General features: G+C 40.4%; 1 protein-coding gene across 1 annotated transcript in view; it reads left to right on the top strand.

Moving 5' to 3' along the window:
* The window catches only part of CDC20B (cell division cycle 20B), a 49,099-nt gene extending 23,499 nt beyond the window's left edge, over positions 1 to 25,600 (top strand). Inside the window, exons 4-12 of the mRNA XM_027604423.1 lie at positions 1,504 to 1,634; positions 7,400 to 7,493; positions 9,746 to 9,862; positions 13,912 to 14,108; positions 15,259 to 15,353; positions 18,105 to 18,330; positions 20,210 to 20,335; positions 21,014 to 21,131; positions 25,416 to 25,600. Coding sequence (XP_027460224.1) covers positions 1,504 to 1,634; positions 7,400 to 7,493; positions 9,746 to 9,862; positions 13,912 to 14,108; positions 15,259 to 15,353; positions 18,105 to 18,330; positions 20,210 to 20,335; positions 21,014 to 21,131; positions 25,416 to 25,600 — 1,289 coding nt within the window. The remainder of the gene's footprint in view (positions 1 to 1,503; positions 1,635 to 7,399; positions 7,494 to 9,745; positions 9,863 to 13,911; positions 14,109 to 15,258; positions 15,354 to 18,104; positions 18,331 to 20,209; positions 20,336 to 21,013; positions 21,132 to 25,415) is intronic.
* Positions 25,601 to 26,222: the final 622 nt, after the last annotated feature.

Here is a 26,222-nt window from a genome sequence, read left to right as displayed (position 1 = left end):
GACCAGGGCAAAAATGGTGGCCTCCCAATCTCCACCCGGAGGAGCTGAGAACTCGGGGTCCCGCTCCTCAGTGCGCCCCCCGAGAAAAGCAGTCACTCCCGTCTCCCTGGTCTCCGGCTGCACTCCGTGCTCACCCGGCCTGTGACTGAGAGTTTCTATCTCTGGCACACAACCCCGTGTGGAGTCTCCAAACCCAGCAGATCCCTGTGGTGCGCTCCTGTGCCGCTCCTCCCTGGGGAGAAAGGGGAGTCTCCCCAGCTCTGCCGCTTGTTGGGTCCCTGCTGGAGGAGCAGTGGCCCGACTGTCACCGATCACAGTTTATGGCAACCCCGAGCTGAGAGCCCGTGCCTGGCCTCCGTCTCTGCAGCCAGCTTCCCTGCTCCGATCCCTGGGAGCTCTGGCACACTCAGGCACCCCCGGTCTTTCTGTGACCCCGAGGGTCCTGAGACCACACTGTCCCAGGAGGGTTCCACCCCCCGCTTAGCCATGGAGCAAGCGACGTCCCTCAGCGGAGCCGACTTCTAAAAGTTCCGATTTTGTGCTCCGTGGCTCTATCACTTGCCAGAAGCGGCCTACAGAGGCTCCTCCCCCGCCATCTATCCTCCCGAATATCGCCTGGGATTCACTTCTCCGCACGTCCTACCTTCCAGTAAGTGGTTGCTTCTCTGTTCAGAGAGTTGTTGCTACTCTCCTCTTCGATCTCCTGTTGAGTTCGTAGGTGTTGAGAATGGTTTGATCCCTATTCAGCTGAATTCCTGAGACCAGACGAAACCTAGGTCTCCTACTCCTCCGCCATCTTGCTCTGCCCCCCCATATAAGATTTTTCAATGGTCCCTTGGCCCCTCTGATGAAGAAGTGATATGAACATATAAGATACTTAGTTTTAGAGGATGACGTGACAGGGTTTTCTGTGCAGTTAAAAGTTTGGTAAAGGGCTTTCTCAATCTTGAGAAGAGAACAGATATGAATAACAGTAATGCGAATAACATTGACTCTATTATTACTTTAACTTAGAAAGTATTTCACTGATGCCATCTCAAACAACCTTTACAGCATCTTTCTATAAAAGCAAGAGGGAGAGGCAAAATGATTAGGAAAGCAACCATCCCACAGTGATTTCCTGGCAGGATGATCATAGCCTGGGCAAACCAGACACCTTTGCTCCATCATCTTAAAACTCTGGAACTGTTTGTATCTATTCTTCAAATGTGCAAATATGTTCTTTCTATGCAGAGATAAAGCATTTCTGCTGCTGTTGCAGTGGGAGTCAGGTCTTTTATTTTGGCATTTCCTACAGAGGCCACTGAGGCAGTGCTCACTTATGACCCTGGTGTTTTGGAGAAGGCCCTGTGCTGACCCTCCCTCTTTTATCCACCTCTGCCAGGATTTTGGAGAGATGAGGGTCTGTGTCTTCACATTCTATTGTGAAAGACACAATGGTCAACCACCAACCAAAGTGATTATCTTATTTTGAAAAACAAAAGCTAAATGTTTTTCTTGCAGGGTCCTACCAAGAACCACTGAAGACACCCATCAAAGGGAGTTTTGAAACAAATAACTCTGCTCTCCATTTTTGCAAGGCAGCTCATGCACTGGATAGAGGCTGGAATGAAAACGTTGCCTCAAAAGGCCAGGTAGGTAAAAAGAGAAAACTGACGATCTCATGTCCTGAGAAGCTCAGACAAATGAGTCCCAAATGTGGGGAAGGAACTGGCTTAGCCACTCTTACAAGTCAGTAAGAAAATGATGGGTTCCTGACAGAAAAAATGAGTGAGTGAAGGACATGAATAGGGGCACTTTGTAAAAGAAATATAATACCCAACAAATATACAAGTTCAGTTAGTATCAATCAAAAAAGTGAAAATGAAACAGAAAAAAGGTAAAGATCCAGATGACATGATACTATAGAGAAAACCCTAAAGACTCCATCAAAAGACTACCAGAACTGATAATAAATGAATTAGGTAAAGTGGCAGGGTACAAAATAAGTATACAGAAATCTGTTGCATTTCTATATACTAATAATGAAGCATCAGAAAGAGAAATTAAACAATCCCATTTACAATTGCACCAAAAACAGTAAGATACCTAGGAATAAACTTAACCAAGGAAGTAAAAGGCCTGTACTTTGAAAACTATAAAACACTGATGAAAGAAATTAAAGATGACACAAACAAATAAAAAGATATTCCATGCTCATGGATCAGAAGAACAAATCTTGTCAAAATGCCAATATTACCCAAAGCAATTTCCAGATTTAATGCAACCCCTATCAAAAGATCAATAGCATTTTTCAGAGAACTAGAACAATCTTAAAATGTGTCTGGAACTACAAAGGAGGCAAGAATATGCAATGGGAAAAACAAAGCCTTTTCAACAAATGGTGTTGGGAAAACTGGACAGCTACATGCAAAAGAATGAAACTGGACCACTTTCTTACACCATACACAAAATAACCACAAAATGGGTTAAAGACCCATTAAGTGTGATTTCTGAAACCATAAAATTCCTAGAAGAAAACATAGGCAGTAATCTCTTTGACATCAGTTGTAGAAACATTTTTTAAATATATGTCTCCTCTGAGAGAGAAGAACCATATGGTCTTTTCATTTGATCCAGAAAAAGCATTTGATAAAATACAGCATTCTTTCCTGATTAAAACTCTTCAGAGTATAGGGATAGAGAGAACATTCCTCAATTTCATAAAATCCATCTATGGAAAACCCACAGTAAATATCATTCTCAATGGGGAAAAGCTGAGAGCCTTTCCCTTAAGATCAGGAACACGTCAAGGATGCCCACTCTCACCACTATTGTTCAACATAGTATTAGAAGTCCTAGCAACAGCAATCAGACAACAAAAAGAAATAAAATGTATTCAAATTGGCAAAGAAGAAGTCAAACTCTCTCTCTTTGCAGATGACATGATACTTTATGTGGAAAACCCAAAAGATTCCACCAATTACTAGAACTCATACAGCAATTCAGTAATGTGGCAGGATACAAAATCAATGCACAGAAATCAGTTGCTTTCTTATACACTTATACAGCCCAGATATGGACCCTCAACTCTATGGTCAAATAATCTTTGACAAAGCAGGAAAAAATATGCAATGGAAAAAAGACAGTGTCTTCAATAAATGATGCTGGGAAACTGGACAGCTATATACAGAAGAATGAAACTCGACCATTCTCTTACACCATACACAAAGTTAAACTCAAAATGGCTGAAAGACCTCAATGTGAGATAGGAATCCATCAAAATCCTACAGGAGAACATAGGCAGTAACTTCTTCGACATCAGGCACAGAAGCTTCTTTCAAGACACTTCCCCAAAGGCAAGGGAAACAAAAAGGAAAATGAACTTTTGGGCCTTCATCAAGATAAAAAGCTTCTTCACAGCAGAAGAAGTAGTCAACCAAACAAAGAGGCAACCCACAGAATGGGAGAAGATATTTGCAAATGACACTACAGACAAAGTGCTGATTTCCAAGATCTATAAAGAACTTCTCAAACTCAACACCCAAAAAACAAATAATCAAGTCAATAAATGGGCAGAAGACATGAACAGACACTTTTCAAAAGAAGACATACAAATGGTTAACAGACACATGAAAAAATGTCCATCATCATTAGCCATCAGGGAAATTCAAATCAAAACCACACTGAGATACCACCTTACACCAGTTAGAATGGCAAAAATGACAAGGCAAGAAACAACAAATGTTGGAGAGGTTGTGGAGAAAGGGGAACCTTCTTAACTGTTGGTGGGAATGCAACTTGGTACAGCCACTTTGGAAAACAGTGTGGAGGTGCCTCAGAAAATTAAAAATAGAGCTATGCTATGATCCAGCAATTGCACTACTGGGTATTTACCCCAAAGACACAGATGTAGTGAAAGGAAGGGCCATATGCACCCCAATGTTCATAGCAGCAATGTCCACAATAGCCAAACTGTGGAGAGAGCCAAGATGCCCTTCAACAGATGAATGGATAAAGAGGATGTGGTCCATATATACAATGGAGTATTACTCAGCCATCAGAAAGGATGAATACCCACCATTTGCATCAACATGGATGGAACTGGAGGGGATTATGCCAAGTGAAATAAGTCAAGCAGAGAAAGTCAATTATCATATGGTTTCACTTATTTATGGAACATAAGGAACAGCATGGAAGACATTAGGAGAAGGAAGGGAAAAATGAAGGGGGGGGGAGCCAGAGGGGGAGACGAACCATGAGAGACTATGGACTCCGAGAAACAAACTGAGGGTTTTAGAGGGGAGGGGGGTGGGAGGGTGGGTTAGCCTGGTGATGGGTATTAAAGAGGGCACGTACTGCATGGAGCACTGGGTGTTATACACAAACAATGAATCATGGAACACTATATCAAAAACTAATGGTGTACTCTATGGTGACTAACATAACATAATTAAAATAAAATAAAATAAAATAAAGTAAAATAAAGCATTCTTATTTCAAACAGAAAAAAAGATATGTCTCCTCTGGCAAGGGAAACAAAAGCAAAATCAAATTACTGGGACTACACCAAAATAAAAGCTTTTGCACAGTGAAGGAAACCATCAACAAAATAAAAAGAAAATTCCAGAAAATTCACAATGTAGAGCATTGTGTAATGTATAGAATTGTTGAATCATTATATTGTACATCCAAAACTCTTATAAAACTGTTTATTAACTATATTGAATTAAGAAATAGTTTTTTTTAAAAAGGTAAGGATTAAAAATATTATGAAATTATACGTATTATGGTATGCTTCCCCTCAGCCAAAAAACTTCTTGTATAATCATTTCCAACTATTTGGTGACTTGGTCTGCCCTCTGGAGTCTCTCAAGATAAGTTAAATTCTTCCTCTATAAGATGGTCTTTTTAAAAAATATATTTATTTATTTATTTTAGAGAGACAGAGAAAGTGCGAGCAGGGTGAGGGGCAGAGGGAGAGGAAGAGATAGAATCCCAAGCAGGCTCCCTGCTGAGCACAGAGCCCTGTGGAGCTCGAGGCAGGGCTCTAGGTGGGGCTCCATCCCAGGACCCTGAGATCATGATCTGAGCCAAAATCAAGAGTCAGACAGATGCTCAACCTATTGAGACACCCAGGCGCCCCTATAAGATGGTCTTTTAAACATTTCCCTTAAGTTTTTGTTATTGTTGTTTTTTTTTTGTTGTTTCTTGACTAAGTTAATTTAGTTCCTTTAAGTATCTTATTTATTATGGTTTCAAGATCTTAGAGGAGTCTGATCTAAATCCTTGGGTACATTAACTATCACTAGCATGTTTTAAGGGTTTATCAAATCAAATGAAGACCTTTTGAAGGAATCAAGGTTTCATTTAGAAAGCTTTAAACTAGGAAAGTCATAAATTCTCAGCTTGGGCAAAGTTATGCATTTAGTATGTGCTTCCAGTGTTCGGCATATATATCTTGCTAGAGGAACAATATTGTGAATGTAAAATTTAATTATTTGAGATCATATGCAAATTGAAAACAAACATCTGAGGGCAGGTCTTTTGCCACGTGCTTTACTGTTGGTTACAGGTTTGGAGGTGCAGATGGCCAGGGAGTTCTATGTCATTAGGGGCATGTTGACCTTACGCCCAGGCCAGGTTATTAGCACCACTGCCTTTCCACACTCTATGTCTTACAGACTGGAGTTTTTACTGCCTTGACCTCACGACTGCTTAGAGTCCCATTGTCACTGAAGAACCTGGGAAGGGGATAATGGACACTATCTCAATACTTTATATCAAGCATTCGTTGTCATGACCAGTTAGAAGTCAAACAGCATCGGGAGTGGTGCAGATGCGCTGTGAGGTCTTTCACAATTACAGGAAATGTGGGTCTTCAGATGGTCCTCAGAGGTCCTGTGGAGGGTGTTTCTACGACGGGGGCCTGCAGAGCTGTGAAGATGTTCAAAATTATTATATATAGTCAGCTCTATGCCAAGTTGTTCATGAAAGTAATAAGTAGATCTTACTGAGGGAAGAGCACCCTTGGGTATGTGGAACAGAAGCGCCCTGTGCTGGGCAATGCCCTGGTCAGCTTTGTGCCAACTATGGGATTCTGAAGAAGTGACTCTCTGAAGAGTTACATTGATTTTGGGAATGTTATTTTATATCAGTAGCTCTCAACTGGGTGTGATTTTGCTCCCCAGGGGACATTTGACAACGTCTGAACACATTTTTGATTATCACAAGCTAGGGGGAAGGCATCTATCTAGTAGATAGAGCCTGAGATGCTCTAAACCTCCTATAATGCACAGAACACCCACAACAATGAAGTATCTGCTGCCAAATGCCAGTGGTGCTAAAAATGAGAAACCCTGAGTTATACCTCATTGTTATAATCTGAATACCTAAAAATCCATGATTCCCTGACTGGCAAGGACGTAATATCCGGGAAGAAAACCCAAATCTCAAAATGATGCCTGTGAGAGAGACCTTTGTATGAATTATGGTGATCCAATGATTGTTTTACATATACAATTAGATATATTATCATGAAGGAGAAAAAAAGGAATTGTCTCTGCTTTAACTATTCACTAAAATGTTTTTATACCAGTAAGTAGTTTTCTTTACACTTACTACTAATTTTCTTTTCTGTTTTTGATTGATGTTGGGTGTAACAATGTCAGAAATGCTTTTTATGTACTAGCCCAAAGAGAGAGCAATCAGATTTTTGTGTTCATGGAAACTGAGGCAAGTTACTTAAGATCTCTGTGATTTGATGTTCCCATTTTAAAAAAATTTTAAATTATTTATTTTTTTACTTAAAAAATTTTTTTTTTGATGTTCCCACTTCTGGTAGGTAAAGGGAAATGGAAAAGGACCCTTAAGATGATGAGTTCGATCCTGACATACTATAGGTGAAGAAAATTAAGTTCCAGAGAAAATCTCAGTACGGACTGAAAGAACACTTCTAGGCTGGATGCGGAGAGGCTCCTCTTGAAAGGAATCTTCCTTAAAAAAGTAGCCTTACTAACGTTCAACTTGGTTATCTTGGGGATGTCTTTCAATTTCACAATGTACTAGAACTATCATGACATTTCAGTTCTTACAGGCTTAGATGATATCGCTGGCCTTTAGTTGGTTTGTGGGCTAAAAGGATTTTTAGGCTAGAAGGGTAAAAGAAGATTTTATTCTAGCTGAGGAATACCTGCCCTATGGAGTCGTTGCGGACATTAGAAATAATACACGGAAAATGCTCAGCACTGTGTTCACTACACAGTGGTTAGGTAGTAAATAATAACAGTCGTAGCACTGGGTTTGATAATGTGGAAACTTTGACCTTCCTAGTGAATTATCAGTTTTAACACTATACCATGCATAACATCTGAGATGTACACGCACATTTCTAAAGAAGTATTTATTTGCTTGTTTTCAGAAATGCCTAAACCAGCTATTTTCGACCCAGAAGGTGGCTCAGTGGGTTAGGGGGCAAATGCAGCTCTGTGAGCAATCCCAGTGTGCCTGGAAAGGTATGGGCCAAAGATTTTCTGTTTGTCCTTCTTTCCTACCCTTCTCTCTCCCTTCTTCCTTCATTTCTTCCTTACCTTAGAATATATTAGAATGTATTATTTTTATATTTATTAGACTAATCAACATAATTATAAAATTTTGATAATTTTCCTACTTCTCTGCCTTACCTGTCCCATCCCCAAGTCTTGTTTCCTAGAGGCAACCACCTTTACCCTTCCAGCTCTTCCCCTACTATTTACATCTAGTTTCTTTTCTTTTTTAAATACATCTATTTTCTAAGTGATATTTGTAAACTGCTCTTTCTTGAGATTTTAGACTTTATCATATCTTTCTAGCATAGTAGGTAGGAACTTAGTTCTCCTGCTTCATTCACCTCCTTCAATCTACTTAGATCACACTTTTTTTTTTTTAAAGATTTTATTTATTTATTTGAGAGAGAGAGACAGCAAGAGAGGGAACACAAGCAGGGGGAGTGGGAGAGGGCTTCCTGCGGAGCAGGGAGCCCGATGCTGGGCTCTATGCCAAGACCCTGGGATCATGACCTGAGCTGAAGGCAGATGCTTAAAGACTGAGCCACCCAGGCACCCCTTAGATCACAATTCTGAAAAGTAACCCCTCACTTGGGTGAAAATCTGTGTATAACTTTGACTCCCCCAAAACTTAACTGCTCATAGCCTACTGTTGCCTGGAGGTCTTAACAATAATATAAACAGTTGATTAACACATATTTTGTATGTCATATATATTATATACTATATTCTCACAATAAAGTAAGCTAGAAAAAAAGGAAATGTTATTAGGAAAATTATAAGTAGGAGAAAATACATTTATGGTACTCTGTGGTATTTATAAAAAAAATCCACATGTAAGTGGACCCATGCAGTTCAAACCCATGTTATTCATGGGCCATCTGTATTAGCTTCAGGCATAAAACAATGATTTGATATTTGTATATATTGCAAAATGATCACCACAGTAAATCCAGTTAACATTCATCACCATTCATAGTTACAGAATTTTTTTTCTTGTTATGAGAACTCTTAAGACCTATTCTCTTGGTATTTTTCAAATATGCAATCCAGTATTATTAACTATAATTGCCATGCTGTACATTACATCCCCATGATTTTGTAACTTCCCAGGGCACCGGGGTGGCTCAGTCGGTTGAGTGTTGAGTTCCATTTTGTAACTGGAAGTTCGTACTTGTTTTTTTAAAAAACCTTTATTGGAGGTGCTTGAGCGTTTCTAGTAACCTTTAAGTTTTGCCCACAACTGCAGGTCTTCGGGGCTAACACCAAGGCAGTGAGTAACGATCTACTTCTTGGTATAGCATCGTGAAGCTCTTAGGCCTTTTATCAGAAGGCGTGTGGTCGTAGAGACCACAAATTACCTGGGTGGGCTCAGTGCCTATTAATTTATGTCATTCTCAGTTTGATCACTAGCCACGTGGTTGGGCGGATGAAACAATGGTGGCCTGTGGTTTAGACTTAGGTGGGTCTTTTGATGAGAATTAAAACTGAACCCAAGGTAGGACCCTGACCTCAGACAGTCATGGGTAAAACTAGCCAGAAGTAAATCTGTGTACTCTGATACAGAAACAGTGAGACAAAGAGCCAAAATAAACGAATCCACAGATATTTATTGACAAAGACTCAGAGTAGAGCTTACGTCTATCAGGTAATTGTTGATGTGCTAGACAAATGGATATGCGAAAATTACTGTCATTTTAAAATCTCAAGTGACAGAATAAATATTCGAAGTATGATACAGTGTTTGTGTGTGCTTCCCACAAGATTTTATATTTAGGTCTGGCACTTGTGCTTTTTAGTAAAAATTGCCATGAAATATATATATATATATATATTTAAAGATTTTATTTATTTATTTGACAGACAGAGACAGTGAGAGAGGAAACACAAGCAGGGGGAGGGGCAGACGGAGAGGGAGAAGCAGGCTTCCTGCTGAGCAGAGAGTCCGATGCAGGACTCAATCCCAGGACCCTGGGATCACCACCTGAGCCAAAGGCAGACGCTTAATGACCGAGCCATCAGGCGCCCCATGCCATGAAATATTTTTTAAATTTTTGTTTAAATTAATACTGAAGTCTTTTTTTCCTTCCCTTCTCCTGCAACTTGTAATTCAGTTCTATCATGATGACTACTTTCTTTTTCACTTTGTTATGTCTTAATACCTGCATAAATATTATGCTTCCGGGATCATTAAGATATGTGGAGCTGTTTGTTCTTTATAGGCTGCAGAGACGGAGTCAGAGATGAATGCTTCCTTCTTAAAAGATTCAGTGATACAGACTATTCCATACTCCAACCGGAAGTGAAGATTCATCTTACTGGTCTTCAAAATGACTATTGTAAGTTATTGTTTAGATCATGAATTGAAAAGTTGTTGGAGTGACAAAATGTATCCTGTGCTGTGGCATAAACTTGAAATTTGCTTCTGGAAAAACCCAATGGCCCTTGTGCCTCATGTCCCAAAGCTGTACTATCCAAATATGGTTAATGTAGTTTGGCTTTTCCCTGTGCAAATTTCATGTTTGGAATGGGTATTGTTGGTGTTGGTGGGGTATGAGAAATATACATTTTTTTTGTTCTGTTTTTACTGTATTGGAATGAACTGTGAGAATGGGGGCCTATTCTTAGGCATATATTTTAAACATGTATAAATCTAATTGGTTAAACAGCAACATTGGGTCTTCTTGTTATGTGCCTAGTTTATAATCTAGTTGGGAAGACAGGACTATTTTTTTTTTAAGATTTTATTTATTTATTTGAGAGAGAGTGAGCGAGCATGAGAGAGAACATGAGCAGGGGGAGGAGCAGAGGGAGAGGGAGAAACAGACTCCCGCCGAGCAGGTAGCCCGATGCGGGGCTCAATCCCAGGACTTCAGGATCATGATCCGAGCCGAAGGCAGACACTCAACTGACTGAGCCACCCAGGTGCCCTGGGAAGACAGGACTAACTCACATGGAACTTCTACCAACATGCTAGTGTAGAATATAAATAATGAGTTTTTGGGTAAAAGGGGCTATAATAAGTAGTTCAGTGATCTTTGGATCTTTGTCTAGAAAGACTTGTTGGAGATATTCAGACTTGAGCTGGGTCTTGAAAAATGAGTAGGATATGGAGGGGTGGGGGAGGGAAGAAAGAGCATTTTCAGCAATGTTAACAATGTGAGCAAAGGCAGGATGTTGGTAATTAATGACAACGGCAATGAAGAGAATACGCTGGGGACTGGTGAATAGGTAGGTAGATGCAAATTTTGTAATCACACAGGTCCCCTCCACCCCCCCCAACTTGTCTTAGGTTACCACAGTTGTCATATTTTACATCTACATACATTGAAAATCTACCATTGTTATAAATTTTACTCTAAAAACTATACATATATGAATTTTAAATAAAAGGGAAAAATTGTCTTCATATTTACCCAAATATATACCAATTCCACTCTTTCATTCCTGATGATCCAAATTTCCCTCTCATCTAATTTCTCTTTAGCCTGAGAAGCTTCTTTTAGCATCTTTCAGATCAGGTCAGTTGGCAAAGACTTCTCTTACACTTCTTATATTCCGTTTTATGATATTTTTGCTGATACAGAATTCTGTGTTGCTAGATTTTTTTCTTTCAGCATTTTAAAGATATTAGAGTGACTTCTGGCCTCCATAGTTTCTGGTGAGAGCTCTAAGGTAATTTGAAGACTTACTTTCTTGCTTCCAAGACCTGAATCTAATTATACATGTGAGAACTTTGGATATTATTCCAAAAGTCCCTGAGGTTTTGCTCATTAATTTTTCAATTCAAGGGGCAAAAGGAGAGGGAGAAGCAGGCTCTCTGCAGAGCAGGGAGCCTGATGCGGAGCTCGATCCCAGGACCCTGGGATCATGACCTGAGCTGAAGGCAGACGTTTTACCAACTGAGCCACCCAGGCACCCCTGTCTTAGTTAAGTTTATACCTTAAGTTTTGTCTTGCCTTTTGTGGCTGGTGTTTTATTTTTTTTTAATATTTTATTTATTTATCAGAGAATGAGAGAGAGAGGGAGAGCACAAGCAGGGGGAGCGGCAGGCAGAGGGAGAAGCAGGCTCCCTGAGGAGCAAGGAGCCCGATGCGGGACTCAATCCCAGGACCCTGGGATCATGACCTGAGCTGAGTAGACATTTAACCGACTGAGCCACCCAGGTGTCTGTGGGTGGTGTTTTGAAGTCTCAGATCAGTTCCTTTTGCCTTGACTATGCTGGTTTGGGTCTATCCCTCATATATACGGATCAGAGTCTAGTCTGAGTCCTAAATGGACTTTAAATCTCAGTTCAGTTCTCAAAGCCTTTGCTAAGCTGATTTGAGTTTTCCCTGTACTAACATGATTTCAGGGTAGGGCTGAGATGTGTGTGGGTTCATACATTCACAACAAGAGAATGCCTTTCTGTAGCTCTCTCCCCTCCAGGACTTTTTCTACACACTTTGGCCACCTCAGGCTCCTTTCCCTGGCTCCTCTCACCAGCAAGATGATGAGCTTTCTTTTTTTTTTTTTTTAAAGATTCTTTTTTTTTTTAAAGATTTTATTTATTTATTCGAGAGAGAGAGAATGAGAGATAGAGAACACGAGAGGGAAGAGGGTCAGACGGAGAAGCAGACTCCCTGCTGAGCAAGGAGCCCGATGTGGGACTCGATCCCAGGACTCCAGGATCATGACCTGAGCCGAAGGCAGTCGCTTAACCAACTGAGTCACCCAGGCGCCCAAGATGATGAGCTTTCTATCAGAGTTTTAGCAGCTAGTGCTGTTCCATGACTGGGGCCCACCCTCTGGCCAAACCATGTGAGAAAAAAAGTGAGAAACTCACCCCTGGGGAGGTTGCTTCTTCTAGTTTTGACTCCTTTACTTAGTTTAACTGCTTTTGCTTATTTTCCAGTTCTGAGGGGGTTTGTTTTTTATTTGTTCGGAGTTTAGAGTTGTCATCAGTAGGAGAGGTGGGTTACCAGTGGCTTAGACCACTGTAGTGGAGCTGGTGTGCTTCATAGTTTTGTATTGATATGTATCAATGAGAATAAGAGTTTTTGTCTTATAAGAAATAAGATAGGGTTATATGTCAACTATATCTCAATTAAAAAAAAGAAATAAGATAGGATACATTTTAGTATGTAGTCATACAAATGTGGATTCTTTTGGCAGTCAAAGAGTTCTAATAGTAGAAGCTGGAGGACACTGCTAGGAACTTCCAGGTATCACTTATTAGCCAGTGACCACTTCTTCTAGATATACTGTAGTTGGGTGGTATTTTTGGTTTGAAATGATGGTGGCATCTTTCATATGGATATTGTAGGTTCAAGGATGTCTCTGTAAGGGTTATATGCTTTTCCCCTATGTTTATTGCAGTATTATTTACAATGACCAAATTATGGAAGCAGCCCAAGTGTTCAGTAATAGATAAATGGATAAAAAAGATGTGGTATGGGGGTGCCTGGGAGGCTCAGTTGTTAGGCATCTGACTTCAGCTCAGGTCATGATCTTGGGGTCCTGGGATTGAGCCCCACACCAGGCTCCACACTCAGTGGGGAGTCTCCTTGCCCCTCTCCCTCTAACCTTCCCCATGCTTGCATTCTCTCTCTCTCTCAAATAAAAAAAATCTTAAAAAGAGATGTGATATATGTAGGTACATATATATACATTTGATATGCATGTATATATATATATGTTTGAGTTTTATTCAGCCATAAAAAGAATATTATTCAGCCATAAAAAAGAATGAAATCTTGTCATTTACAACAAGGATGGACCTAAGTGAAATACATCAGTCACAGAAAGACAAACACCTTATGATGAAGAGACAAACCAAAAAACAGACTCTTAACTATGGAGAACAAACTGATCCTTGCCTGAGGGGAGGTGGGTGGTAGGATGGGTGAAACAGGTGAAGGGGATTAAGAGTGCACTTGTCGTAATGAGCACCGAGTAATGTGTAAAATTGTTGAATCACTATATTGCATACCTAACACCAATATAACACTATATGTTAACTCTATTGGAATTAAAAGAAAAAAGAAAAAGAAAGACCAGATAATTTCAATGACAAAAATAGGTGATTTTAATTTTTAGTGATCAGTGAGATAAAATCCATGGGTACTAATAATGGTAGATTAAAATTCCAAGTTCTCTAAATGACTCTAAATAAATATATTTGATTATAAATAGTAAGCATTATTGCTCGTTAGACTGTGAATCTTGACACAGAATTCTAGGTTTTATTTTTGAACTTCTAATGATCTGCTTGCATATGTGATTCTATTTTCCAACGACCATGGGAAAGGTATTAATTTTGCTCATCTATCTGCAAAAAAGTTGGTTACTTGAAAACGTTTTTTATTTGACTAAATAATTACCCTAATATGAAATGCTTTTCTTATAGATCTGAATATTCTAGATTGGAATTTTCAAAATCTTGTTGCTATAGCCCTTGGATCTTCTGTGTTCCTCTGGAATGGGGAAAACTACAGTGTGATTGAAAACATAGACCTAAATCTCAATTGTAACTATGTATCTTCTGTGTCCTGGATAAGAGAAGGAAACTGCCTGGCACTTGGCACCAGCGAGGGAGAAGTACAAGTAACAGTTTTTTTTTTCCCCCTCAAAATGTGCTCTGTGTAATTGCTACATAACTAGAATTGACCTTTAATAACAATATACAAGAGAGAATCTCTATTAATTGTGGCGCTTGAAACTATGGGGAGTGAGTGGATATAGCATTCTGGTTCCTTTTCTGAATGGCATTTAATGAGGACGTAAGGATGCTCTACCTAGTTTTTTTCAGACCATCTTTCTTTCTGTCATATTTACCTTTTTAAAAGTTTTTTTTTCAAAGATTTTTATTTTTTTAAGTAATCTCTACACCCAACGTGGGGCTTGAACTCACAACTCTGAGATCAAGAGTCGTGTGCTCCTCTGATTAAACCAGCCAGGTGCCCCTAAAAGTCTTTTCTCTTGTAGTAAAGTTGGGCTTGTAGAATCCCCAGGGTTAGGAGTTGGGAGAGAGGAAGCTAACCTTCAGCGCTCCTTTCTCTGCACAAGCTATGCTCAGGAGTAGAGTTACTTAAAATGAATTTTTTTTTTCCAATAGGCTCTCTGAAATGGGATTTTACCCAGTTTCCATCAATCTATTTAGCTTCTCACGCGTTATTATTACTAGCAATACTGTAAACTGTAGCAATACAGCAAAACTGTAAAAATATTGCTCATGTGTCCAATGACTTTGGAGGACCACGGATGGCTTTCACTGCCTTCTCATCTCTACAATGATATTGGATCCTATGAAGGTTATGTCAATGATTTCTTCTTATAGCAAAGTTCTCATTTCTCATATGGGTCAGAGTACACCTACAGGTGGCAGAAAAGGAGTCTCTTAGCCTGACGGTGCATTTCCAGATATGAAATTCCACAATTGAGAAGAAACTAGATGTGTGAGAGCCATTCTCAACCCGTGGCTGCCCACTGAATTCACCTGGAGAGCTTTAAAATAAATGTCATAAAATAAATGCCGTATCCATTATTGAATCAGAATGGCTAGCATCCATAGCAAGCTCCGTAGGTGATGTCATATACAGACAGGGTTGAGAAATGCTGCCCAGGGTTAAAGGAGCTGAGCTTTCCCTTAGTACGAGGACTGGTGGTAGCAACACTAATTGCTATCAGGCCTTTAAGAAGACAGTGGACTGTGAAAAAGACAATGCTATATTTCTCTGCTTGTTCATTTTTTCAGTTATGGGATGTGGTAGCTAAAAAGCAGCTGAGAAGTATGCCTGGTCATTTGTCAGTGGTTGCGGCTCTGAGCTGGAACGACTGTATTCTCAGCAGGTAAGACGCATCTTAGTGGAATGAATTATATTTGTATCACTAGGTGATTATGGGGGCTGAGTGAACAGAACCATAATATTTAAAACCAAAACCAAAACCAAAACCAACCAAAACCAAACAGGATATTAGTTAGCAGCAGTTATGATCCTACCTTCTTGAATATCCTGATCTTCTGGTGAGGTAAGTGGTCCAGTGGCCACAGGTACCATGGTGGCTATGTGCCTGGACCATATGCTGGTATTGGAAAGTGAGGTTCAGGATCCATTAAATTGTTCAGATAAAAGGTAAAAATCTGTTTAAGCAAAACGTTTCTCTGTACCAAGTAATACCCATCAGAGGGATATTTTGTTGGAATCAAGTATTTATTGCTATCAGGATCAGTAATTTGGAATATGTTAAGCTTTCTGGGGCACATTTCCAATTCATAGATCCACAGATGTTATAGCTGGAAGCAACCTCATAGATCAGCCGGTTCCATGATTCTCAAACTTGAGCATGCAGCAACATCACCTGAAGGGCTCCTTACAACACAGACTGCTAGTCTGTCTCCAGGAATTTCTGAATCAGTAGGTCTGAAGAGGCGCCGATAATTTGCATTCCTAATTTCCAAAGTGATGCTGATGCTTCGTCACTTTTGAGAACTACTGATTTAGTCTACCTACTTTTTTTTAAATTTTATTTTATTATGTTATGTTAGTCACCATTCATTACATCATTAGCTTTTGATGTGGTATTCCATGATGCATTGTTTGCATATTCTTTTTAATCAGAAAAGTTAAATGACTTTTTCCTATGATCCTATAAAATTGATCTAAATATATATTGCTTTTAATAATTGCCATTCATTATCTTTTTAAAGATTTTACTTTTTATTTGAGAGAGAGCACAAGCAAGGGGATCAGCAGAGGGAGAGGGAGAAGCAGGCTCCCCGCTGAGCAGGGATTCCCCATGGGGGGCTTGATCCCAGGACTCTGACATCATGACCTGAACCGAAGGCAGAGGCTTAACTGACTGAGTCACCCAGGTGCCCCACTGCCATTCATTTTTATACTGTAGTTCTTAAGGTAGGTTTAAATTAAATAAATTCCAAGGTCTTTTACAATTTAAGCAGCTATGATATAAATTTGAGATTTCAATACCTTGTGATTACAGGCCAAACTTAAAGCCACTTAAACAAAATACCTTATAAAGTGCTAATCATTTACCGTGAGAAGTTGTAGTGAGGTCAGTTTTCTATTTGAATTCTTTTTACAGTCTGCATTGTTTAAATTTAGTTTTATTATCCATGAGGAAAATGAACAGATCATTTCTTATGATAGCAGCTAATATTTTTGGAGTAAAGTGTGCTGGGCATTGTGCTGTACTCTTTATGTGCATAATTGCGTTTTAATCCCTTCAGTAATGCTGTAGAGGGGTTTCTAATTTCCCGCCAACTTATTCTTAATGAATAAACTGAGACACTAGCCTGAGGTCACATGGTTAGCAAAAGGGGCAGAGTCAGGCTTTGAACCCAGGTGGTCTGGCTGCAGAGCCCATATTGTTCATCAGAAGGCTGTTCAGTGTGGTGCCTGAATCGTTTTTTTTTTTTTTAAGATTATTTATTTATTTATTTGAGAGACAGAATGAGAGAGAGAGAGAGCATGAGGGGGGGAGGTTCAGAGGGAGAAGCAGATTGCCCGCTGAGTGGGGAGCCCGATGTGGGACTCGATCCCGGGACTCCAGGATCATGACCTGAGCCAAAGGCAGTCACTTAACTGACTGAGCCACCCAGGCGCCCAACCTGAATCGTTTTTAAAAATATGAGACCAGATTTTGAGAAATTTCAGAAATAATTGTAGATAGTTGTTTACTTGTTCCTTGGAGAAAATTAGCCCAGAAAGAGTTCATTATCTTTGATAAAGTGATAGGATTTTTATCATTCTTTGGCTCCAAATCACTACCAGTGACATTATCTACTGGTTCTGAATCACATTGCAGTTTGCTGTGACATTCAGATCATTTTCTACTCTTTTTAGATATTAGTAGCATTAACAAAACTAATAGTAGATTTGTAGTTTAATAGAAAAAGGAAATACTACATTTCTATCTCTGACATTTCACTATAAAAATATATATACTAAAACCATTGCACTGAGGTAACATGAAATATTCTGAATTCCAGAAAAGTACTATTTCCTAGGTTCAGTACATAAACTACTCCCTGGGGAAATATGGCAATCTTCTAAATTTACCTTTTCCATAGCTGCCTGCATCATATTAAAGTTGTTAGAAATATCTGTCAAAATGGGCCACCTGGTGGCTCAGTTGGTTAAGCAGTGGCCTTCTGCTCAGGTCATGACCCAGGGTGCTGGGATGGAGCCCTGCATCGGGCTCTCCGTTTAGCAGGGAGTCTGCTTCTCCCTCTGCGCCTTCCCCCCACCTTGTACTCTCACTTGCCTGTGTTCTCTCTCTCTCAAATAAATAAATAAAATCTTAAAAAATATAAATATCTATCAAAGGATATCATCTCAATATCCACATTTGAAACTTGGCCACAAAAATTTTTTTCACTTGTGAAAACCATCACCCAGGCAGAATACTCTATCCTTTTTAACCCAACGAATGTTCAAAACCTGTGTCTTGAATCTGTCCTGAGGGGTCTTTTGGTAGTTTGAACTATGCTTTCCTTCATGTTTTCAAATGCTTATTAGCTATTGCTAGAACCCAGGCTCGAGTTTTCTGTTAGAAACCTGCCCCTTTACCTCTGTGCAGCGGGTCGAGGCTGGGCCGCGTTTCTCATCATGATGTTCGGGTTGCCCAGCATCACGTTGGAACACTTCAACACAAGCAAGCTGTCTGTGCTCTCAAGTGGTCCCCTGACGGCAGGCTGCTTTCCAGTGGTTGTAGTGATGGACTGCTGACGATATGGCCCCATGACCCGGGTACAAAAGCCCAGGTTCAACCGCTGAAAGTTATACCCCAACCTACAGCAGTCAAGGTAAGACATCCAATAGGTTTCCAAGTTGCTCTTCACTCCAAGATCATTGACTATCCTTCACACATGAGAACGAAGCCATTAAGGCAATGCTTTGAGATTTTCTTCCCCCAGAATTTGTTTTGGATTTTGCCATCACTGTCTTGAAAGACAACCCTATTTATACACCCCCATGTGTTAGATTTTGTAGTTCTAAGTTACTGAAACCAGAGGTAAGCTTGAGCGTCTGCAAAAAAGTAAATGTATTTTCTCTTATGACTGAGGAGTCCTAGGTACATACAGCTGCTTTCAATACCGTCCAGATATAGCGCCTTAAATAATGTCATTAGAACCCTCTCTCTTTGGCTCTTGGCTCTGTCCTACTCTGTTGGGTTTCATTCTTTATTCAGACAACATTTTGTGGGCAAGATGGCTCTTACACCTTCAAATTCAGATTCTCCCCGATGGGAGCTGATTAAGAAACTACGCTCCTTGTAACTCTGGTAGAAAAGTCCCAGGCAGGACTCTGGTGTGACTTTGGGCACATTCTCATCTCTCAGCAGCTAACTGTGGTCAGAGAGATGGGTACACTGGCTGTCCAGGTCTAGGACATGAGCTCACACCCATGGAAAGGAAACCCCCTATGACAAGGAGGAAGAAGGGTGCTGCACAGTTAAACCAATATTCTACCATTCTCTGCATAATATTTTTTTATTTCTCTGTATTTTAAATTCTTATTCCTAGTAAAAAAAATCCATACTTTCATTCCTTTGGTGTCATAGATGTATGTCTTGGCCTCAACATAATCCCAGAATATTTATCACTCACAGAGCAAAGAAATGGTTCTACTTTATTAACTATGAGCAAATTTGTTAGAATGAGAACTTACAAAGGTATCACGGAGTCTCCTGATATAGCATGCAATATGTAGCACCTGCTGCTAAAGCACAGTGGTGGCTCAGTACTCTGGCTTGTGGTTTTTTTAATACCCACAGGAGATTAAGAATGATTTTAGGTCCAAATTCCCATTATTAATGATTTGGGAAAAATCTAGGGAAAATGTATGTAAAATATTCTGTCTGCAAACAAAATACAAAAACAAAATGAAGCAAAACAAAAACCCAACACATGAAAAACCCAAGCCAAGCAAAACAAGTTACTTTCTTATGTGCCTTGTCAGAAATACAGTGAATTGAACCAAGAGTTTCTGAAGCCTGAGCAAGCCAAGCCTTGTGACAGCCAATGGCAGGATGGACATGTAGTTAAGGATATACAGATATATATATAACTGAAATATTTCTTAGAATGTCCTTTAAAATTATTGTTACTCATCCTTTCAATTATCAGTATAAATATGCAATACTGAATCTTATTTTTCAGGATTACCTATAGTAATTTATAAATAGGGAATCAGAGGCAATTTTCCTTTCTGAAAAAAATGTATTAGGAGTTGAAATGCGTGAGAGTTTTTGGGGTGCGAGCAATTATGTGTGGCTCCATTTTGTCCTTTCTTCTCTGACCTAGAACCTAAAGACACAGGTAGACAAATGAGAGAAAGGCTTCATTTCAGAACCAGATTCTGGTGGGCGCATGTCACCTACTCCAGCAGCAGATTTTTGCCCCATAGGACATGTTGAGTATGTTTTTTAAAATATATTATTGGATGATTTTTCTTGGTTTAGAATACTGGCAGTTCTCAAAATTTGAGGAAGGCACCTAACAGGTGATTTCTAGTCCCTTAGAAGTAATCTCTAGAGTGCCATCGCTCCAGCCTTTAGATCAGAGCTCCAGGAAAGCTGGGGTGTGCGCAGACCTCTGGACTCCTGCTTACCTGAGTGTGTCACTTTCACAAGTTCACTTTCTCCAAGGCTGAGCTGCCTGTGTGATTATTTGAACTTTCAAGGCCATGGATTGGTGTCCCTGGCAGTCTGCAGTCCTTGCTGTTGGAGGCGGAATGGAAGATGGACACTTACGTGTCTTGGACATAAATACTGGGCAAAGCATCCAGACCCCAAGCACGAACTCACAGGTAAACATCTCTGTGGGAGTTTGCCTTCATTTTTGTCTTTTAGAACCTTGTGGAAATGATTGCTGATAGAGCATAGACCCAAACACACCTCTCTGTACTTTCTGAGTCTATAAGGATTTCAGTTCTGGACAGTTCGTTTTTGTAAAATTTTCTCTGGGAGTTGCAAGTTGATCCGTGCGTCCTTTCCTTCCCCCTCTATTTCCCTTCTTTCTTTTTTTTTTTTTTTTTAAGATTTTGTTTATTTATTTGACAGAGAGAGACACAGCGAGAGAGGGAACACAAGCAGGGGGAGTGAGAGAGGGAGAAGCAGGCTTCTGGCCGAGCAGGGAGCCCGATGCGGGGCTCGATCCCAGGACCCGGGGATCATGACCTGCGCCGAAGGCAGACACCTAACTGACTGAGCCACCCCGGCGCCCCTTCCCTTCCTTCTTAGCATTGCTTTGTGCCCATGTTTGTAGGTTCATTGCACCTAAACCTATTTGTATACTTAGTCTTTTGTTGTCTTGGGATCAACTTTCCTAGAACTAACATAATTCCTCTAACACCCTAACCCCAGCTATGGACTGGAGGATGGATGTGGACCAAGCATACTGCCTAGAATCCATTCGAAATACATTCCTAATGAATCAGACATTGTCATAACTCTGTATTTTTTTTTTTTTTTGGCCATGATTACAGATTTGTTCCCTAATCTGGCTACCTAAGACAAAGGAGATTGCAAGTGGCCAAGGTAGTCCCAAGAACGATGTGACTGTGTGGGCCTGTCCTGGTCTGGCCAGGTCGCGTGGATTTTTGGGTAAGTACGTGGGTGAGTAAAACGCTGTGTATCCATAGCTAAGTGAGCTGCCGTTGGCCTGAAAAGCCCTGAATGAAAGGCCTTCTCCTCTGGCTCTTTGAAGTATTTATTTTATCAGAGGAAAAAGGCCTATACGCATCCCACCTCAGGGCGCGTGTAGATGAGTGTTTCTGAATCTGACTAAGGCTAATCTTTACTTACAATCGTCCTATCTTCTTCTTGCATACATGCATGGATGAAGCACTGATGATCAGGGATAGTTTCTAAACTCTTCTGGAACTCTGGAGTTAGTATCATAACTCACCTTTCCTTATTTTGCAGAAGACCCAGCAGTGCTGCAATGTGTGGTTTTATTGAATATGCATCTACTGTGTGTGTGGCAATTTTGGGGGGTGTTGGGGATATACATATAAACAAGACAGACATTATCTTTGTCCTCATGGAGCCTATACTTTAGTGGGAAGAAACAGACTGAAAACCCCAAATATACACAGCGTTAGACAGTGATAATACCGTGACTCTCTGTAGATTCTGAGAACGTTATTCGGCAACAACAAAACACCCTTAACAGAAAGACTTCCTGCTCCTGCTGGTCAGTCTGACCTCAGAATGACTTTGATATCCTTAAGCTGTTACACCGTGTGATTTGGTAAATAAAAATGTAGGCAGCTCTTGACAGAGCTACCTGGGTGGCCAGGCGTGAGTGTAGGAGGGACGTGAGTTGATCCTTTGCATATTTTAAAGCATAAGATATGCAATTCATGGGATATGTTTTCTGGTTAGGGAAATATTTTTATTTAATTTATTTATTTGAGAGAGAGAGAGAGAGAGAGAGAGAATGAGTGGTGGGGAGGGGCAGAGGGAGAGGGAGAAGTAGACTCCCCGTGGAGCAGGGAGGCCAACATGGGGCTCGATCCCAGGACCCCGAGATCATGACCTGAGCTGAAGGCAGATGCTTAACCCACTGAGCCACCCAGGTGCCCTAGAGAAATATTTTAAATCAAGTCTTAAACCTGGTTCTTTACAAAACTACATTTCCAGTAGCTAGTTAGATCTTTCAGTGAGGTGGGGGCCTCTGACAGATCCTGGAGTCAATTTGCTGATCCTGGGAATAAGGAATGAACTGAACTCGTACATTTTCCTTTTTCTCTAGCCTTGACAAGCTATAAATTCTTTAGTTGTAATGCCTTGTGCTCTTTTCCATTGATATTAGACAGAGTTCCAAAGAGTACATTTAACCTTTTCTCCTCTTAACCTGTTTATGGTTGGAGAAGATGCAGTTACTTTCCCGCTCTTAGACACTAATGATCATCTCTGACCCAGTAGTTTCTTCCACATGCAATATTTCCCCAAAGTATTTAGCAGGGTGGTTGTTATATTAATGTATATCATGTGGTTAGCATTAAAAAAATGAAATAGAATAGTAGAGAATGGAAACAATGTAAAAGTAGACATTATTTTGTGAAATTTTTGTTACAGTTCTGCAGCACCATATACCTGTCTATATATCTAGCTAGGGGGATGGTCATCTCAAAGAACCAGTACAGTTTACACCTCAAGTGAGCTCTGGAATTTCAATATATTTCAAAACAAAATAGTTTTGGACTGTGGATTGTGGTCATAAAGCTTGGAAAAAAAAAAGAGAAGCTAGAACTGATAAGGGTTTGGGGCATGAGGGGTGTGGTGGGCTAAATGATCCCGCCACGCCTTTCCTTTGTCTCACCCTGTTAACCACACTCACGATTCTCTGGGGGGAAAATTCAGTTGAAGAGGCCTCCCCCATCTAATGGCAGAAGAAAGACAACTCGCCATCCTTACCCTCACCCTCCAAAAGTTGTAATTTACAAGCTTTGAAACAGGAATAGGTAACTTTCTAGCCTATAGGTGAGATCTGGCCTTTGATTTGGTTTCATCAGTCCCTAGCACATGCATCGATAGGTGGTCTGCCTTATAAACAGCTGCATAAAGAAAATGAAATTTCAATCCTTTCAGTAATAATACTCTTGGAATTTAAGGATGTAAATCCTAAAGGATGACCTTTGTCTGAGGTAAAGACTGCATTTCCCACTTAATCTAGTAAATTAAGATTTTCACTAATATGAGAGAAGTGTTTCAAGAATGCCTTTGCTTCTAATCCAAACTCCATTTTCCTAACAAATTCTGGAAGTAGTTGTCTTTTTTTTTTTTTTTTTTTTTTTGTCAAGACATTTTTCAAAAGCCTGCTTTGGAAAAGATTTGGAATTTTTTTTCTCTGTTACTCCTTTTCTGCTCCCCCCCCTTTTTCTTCATCTCAACACATCATAATAAAGAATGAAAGCATATTTATCACCTACTGAGTTTATTGAATTGACTTTTAAGTTTAAAAGCATCCATGTAATGTTTTATATTTATCCTAACTAAATTAAGTGGTTTTCATTTATATTGCTTTAATTTTTAAAAATGTTTAATTAAAAAAAATAAAGGACACTGGTCTTCCATAGGAAAAGAGATTCTTCTTTGCTCTGGGTTTGGAGAATGGGCTAAATGGTTAGAACACTGAATTTGATTCTAGTTTTGGCTCTGCCATTAATTAGCTCTGTGACCTGGGACAAGGCAGTTGATATTCCTGGATTTTTTTTTTTTTATCTATAAAATAAGGGAGCTGCTTTGTATCTATGAATCTAAATTTTTTAATGCACTGATACACCCAGAGCCAATCCCTCGTCTCTTTGGGGGCGTGTGGGTATGTACGTGCGTGAGCATGCAGGAGAGCACTGAGGGTGATGTGTGTGGATGGAAAAATTCCCAAGTGTCTGAGATATGTCTCCTTCAGGAGTGGAATATGTGTATGCACTCCTTGATGCTGAGAATCTGGTGTCAGAACACAAGATTATTTCTGAAATTCCAGAGCTCACTTGAGTTGTAAACTGTACTGGTTCTTTGAGACGACCATCTCCCTAGCTAGATTTTATGTGTGTCCCCAAATACCTCCTCAATCAAGAACTTACCCAACCTCTTTCCTTCCCTCCATCCTTCTGGCTCCAGCCTCCTTTCATGGAGTCAGTTTTGTTTGCTTTGGCTTGAAAGTTTGATTGTTAACAGTCACTGTTGGGTTAGGATAGATTTTGCCAAGTATTTTCCAAGGAACATGAGCCACGTGAGAAGTTCACATCAAAAGGACTCTGGTCAACTAAGTTTCAGAAATGCTGCTTATTATAGTCTTTTCTCCCAAATAAAGCAGTCTTGAAATAAGGAATCCTGTTTAATTTTTTTTTTTAACCTGGAGATCCCAAACTAATGTGAACATTAAACACTTTTTTTCCCCTCATTTTTAATACCTATTAACCTCATATAGAATTATTGTTACACAAAATGTTCTTTGGGAGATGATCAGTTAGATAACAGAGAAAAGGGGACTGTCTCCAGAATTACATAACTAAGAGCTTTTTGGGTCCTTTCCTATCAAGCTGCCTCAATTTATTTGATTAGCTCCTTAAAACCTAGGTCCCAAGGGGATGACTTTTGGAGACAATAAGAAGGAGGATGGGATGGGTGGCAGGAGAACAGCAGTAGCAATTCCTGGGTGTTGGTGGATTAGAGAAGCTAGAACTGATAAGGGTTTGGGGCATGAGGGGTGTGGTGGGCTAAATGATCCCGCCACGCTATCCTCGTCAAATCCCCGGAGGCTGTGATTATGACCTTATTTAGCCAAAAGGTCTTTGCTGATGTAAGTTGAGGATTGTGAAGTGAGATCATCCTGGATTATCCAGATGGGCCCTAAATCCAATGACAAGTGTCCTTCGAAGAGACACACACAAGAGAACAAGCACATGGAGGAAAGGGCCATGTGACCACAGAGGCAGAGAGCAGAGTGATGTGGCCACAAATCAATGGTAGGAGGCATGGGTTGGACTCTCTCCTGGAGCCTCCAGAGGGAGCTAGCCCTGCCAACTCCTTGATTCTGGACTTCTGGTCACCAGAGTTATGAGAAAATAAATTTCTCTTGTCTCAAGCAGTGTGTAGTAATTTGTTATGGCAGCCCTAGGAAACTAATAAAAGGGGGGAAGAGCTCTGAAAGGGAAACCCAGTGAAGCAAAACCTCAGTCACTTTAGGTTGCTGCCCACAGTCAGCTCTGACTGGTGTTTACCACAGCAAAGGCACAGTGGGAACGCCAGCTTCAAACATGGCAGGTTTCAGAGAAGCCTTCATCCTGGGACGGGATGTGTGCCCCCCCCCCCCCCGGCCCCCCGGCAGCAACAGCCCATGTAGTGTGGGACATGAACTGTCTTCCCTTCTTCCCACAGGCCCCAGAGGCAGAGTGCTGCACCTGGCTTTAAGTCCAGACCAGACCCGGGTATTTTCTGCTGCAGCTGATGGCACAGCCTGTGTGTGGAATTGCTGTCCCTCAGCTCCTCCGCGAGCTCCAGTTTCCTCACGTCGAAGTGAGAATAATGACAGTGGCCTTGTCTTCTCCATGGATTTGTTGTGACGATCAAACAGGATGGAGTGCTTTTTCAGAGGTGAATGTTCTCGTGACCTTCTTTCTCAGGTTATTTTATTTGCTCTGCTTCCTTCTGTTGCATTTCCTAGACATTGTCTTTGCCTCTTCTCTATTTTCCCCTCCCTCATCCTTCTCTTCTTCTTCCTCCTTTTTCTTCTTTTCTATCTCTTCCTTATTAGGGATGTGTTGCCACTGTGATGGAATATCTATAGCAGAGATTTCCAAACACCTTTTTCCCTCTTGACTTTTCTCCCAATCTCCAGTCTCATATTTCTTTCTGCCTCTGGATATTTGCTTTCTGAGATCCTTTCCTGTATTTAGCTTAAGCCAAATACATTAAAAACATCACTTATTCACTTGAAAAATACTGGTTAAAATCCTACTATATGCTAGGCAGTATGTTAAGCATGCACATTGTTTCCTCTCAAAATGAGTCCCCTGTAGGACTCCCTTGACCCTCTTCATGGTCTCATCCCTGTCTTGGTCATCCCATCATGCAGGGAACCTCCTGATTATTCTGCTCCGTGCTTAATCCATTCATACCTTGTTCTCTTCTGTTTCATTTTAGTCATGTCCTGAATACCTGATGACCACTCAGTTGTAATTCCTT

The sequence above is a fragment of the Zalophus californianus genome, chromosome 5 (genome assembly GCF_009762305.2).
Source record: "Zalophus californianus isolate mZalCal1 chromosome 5, mZalCal1.pri.v2, whole genome shotgun sequence".
Taxonomy (NCBI): Eukaryota; Metazoa; Chordata; class Mammalia; order Carnivora; family Otariidae; genus Zalophus; species Zalophus californianus.
Note: the sequence above shows the minus strand (reverse complement) of the source record. Positions and strands in the feature narration are given on the sequence as shown.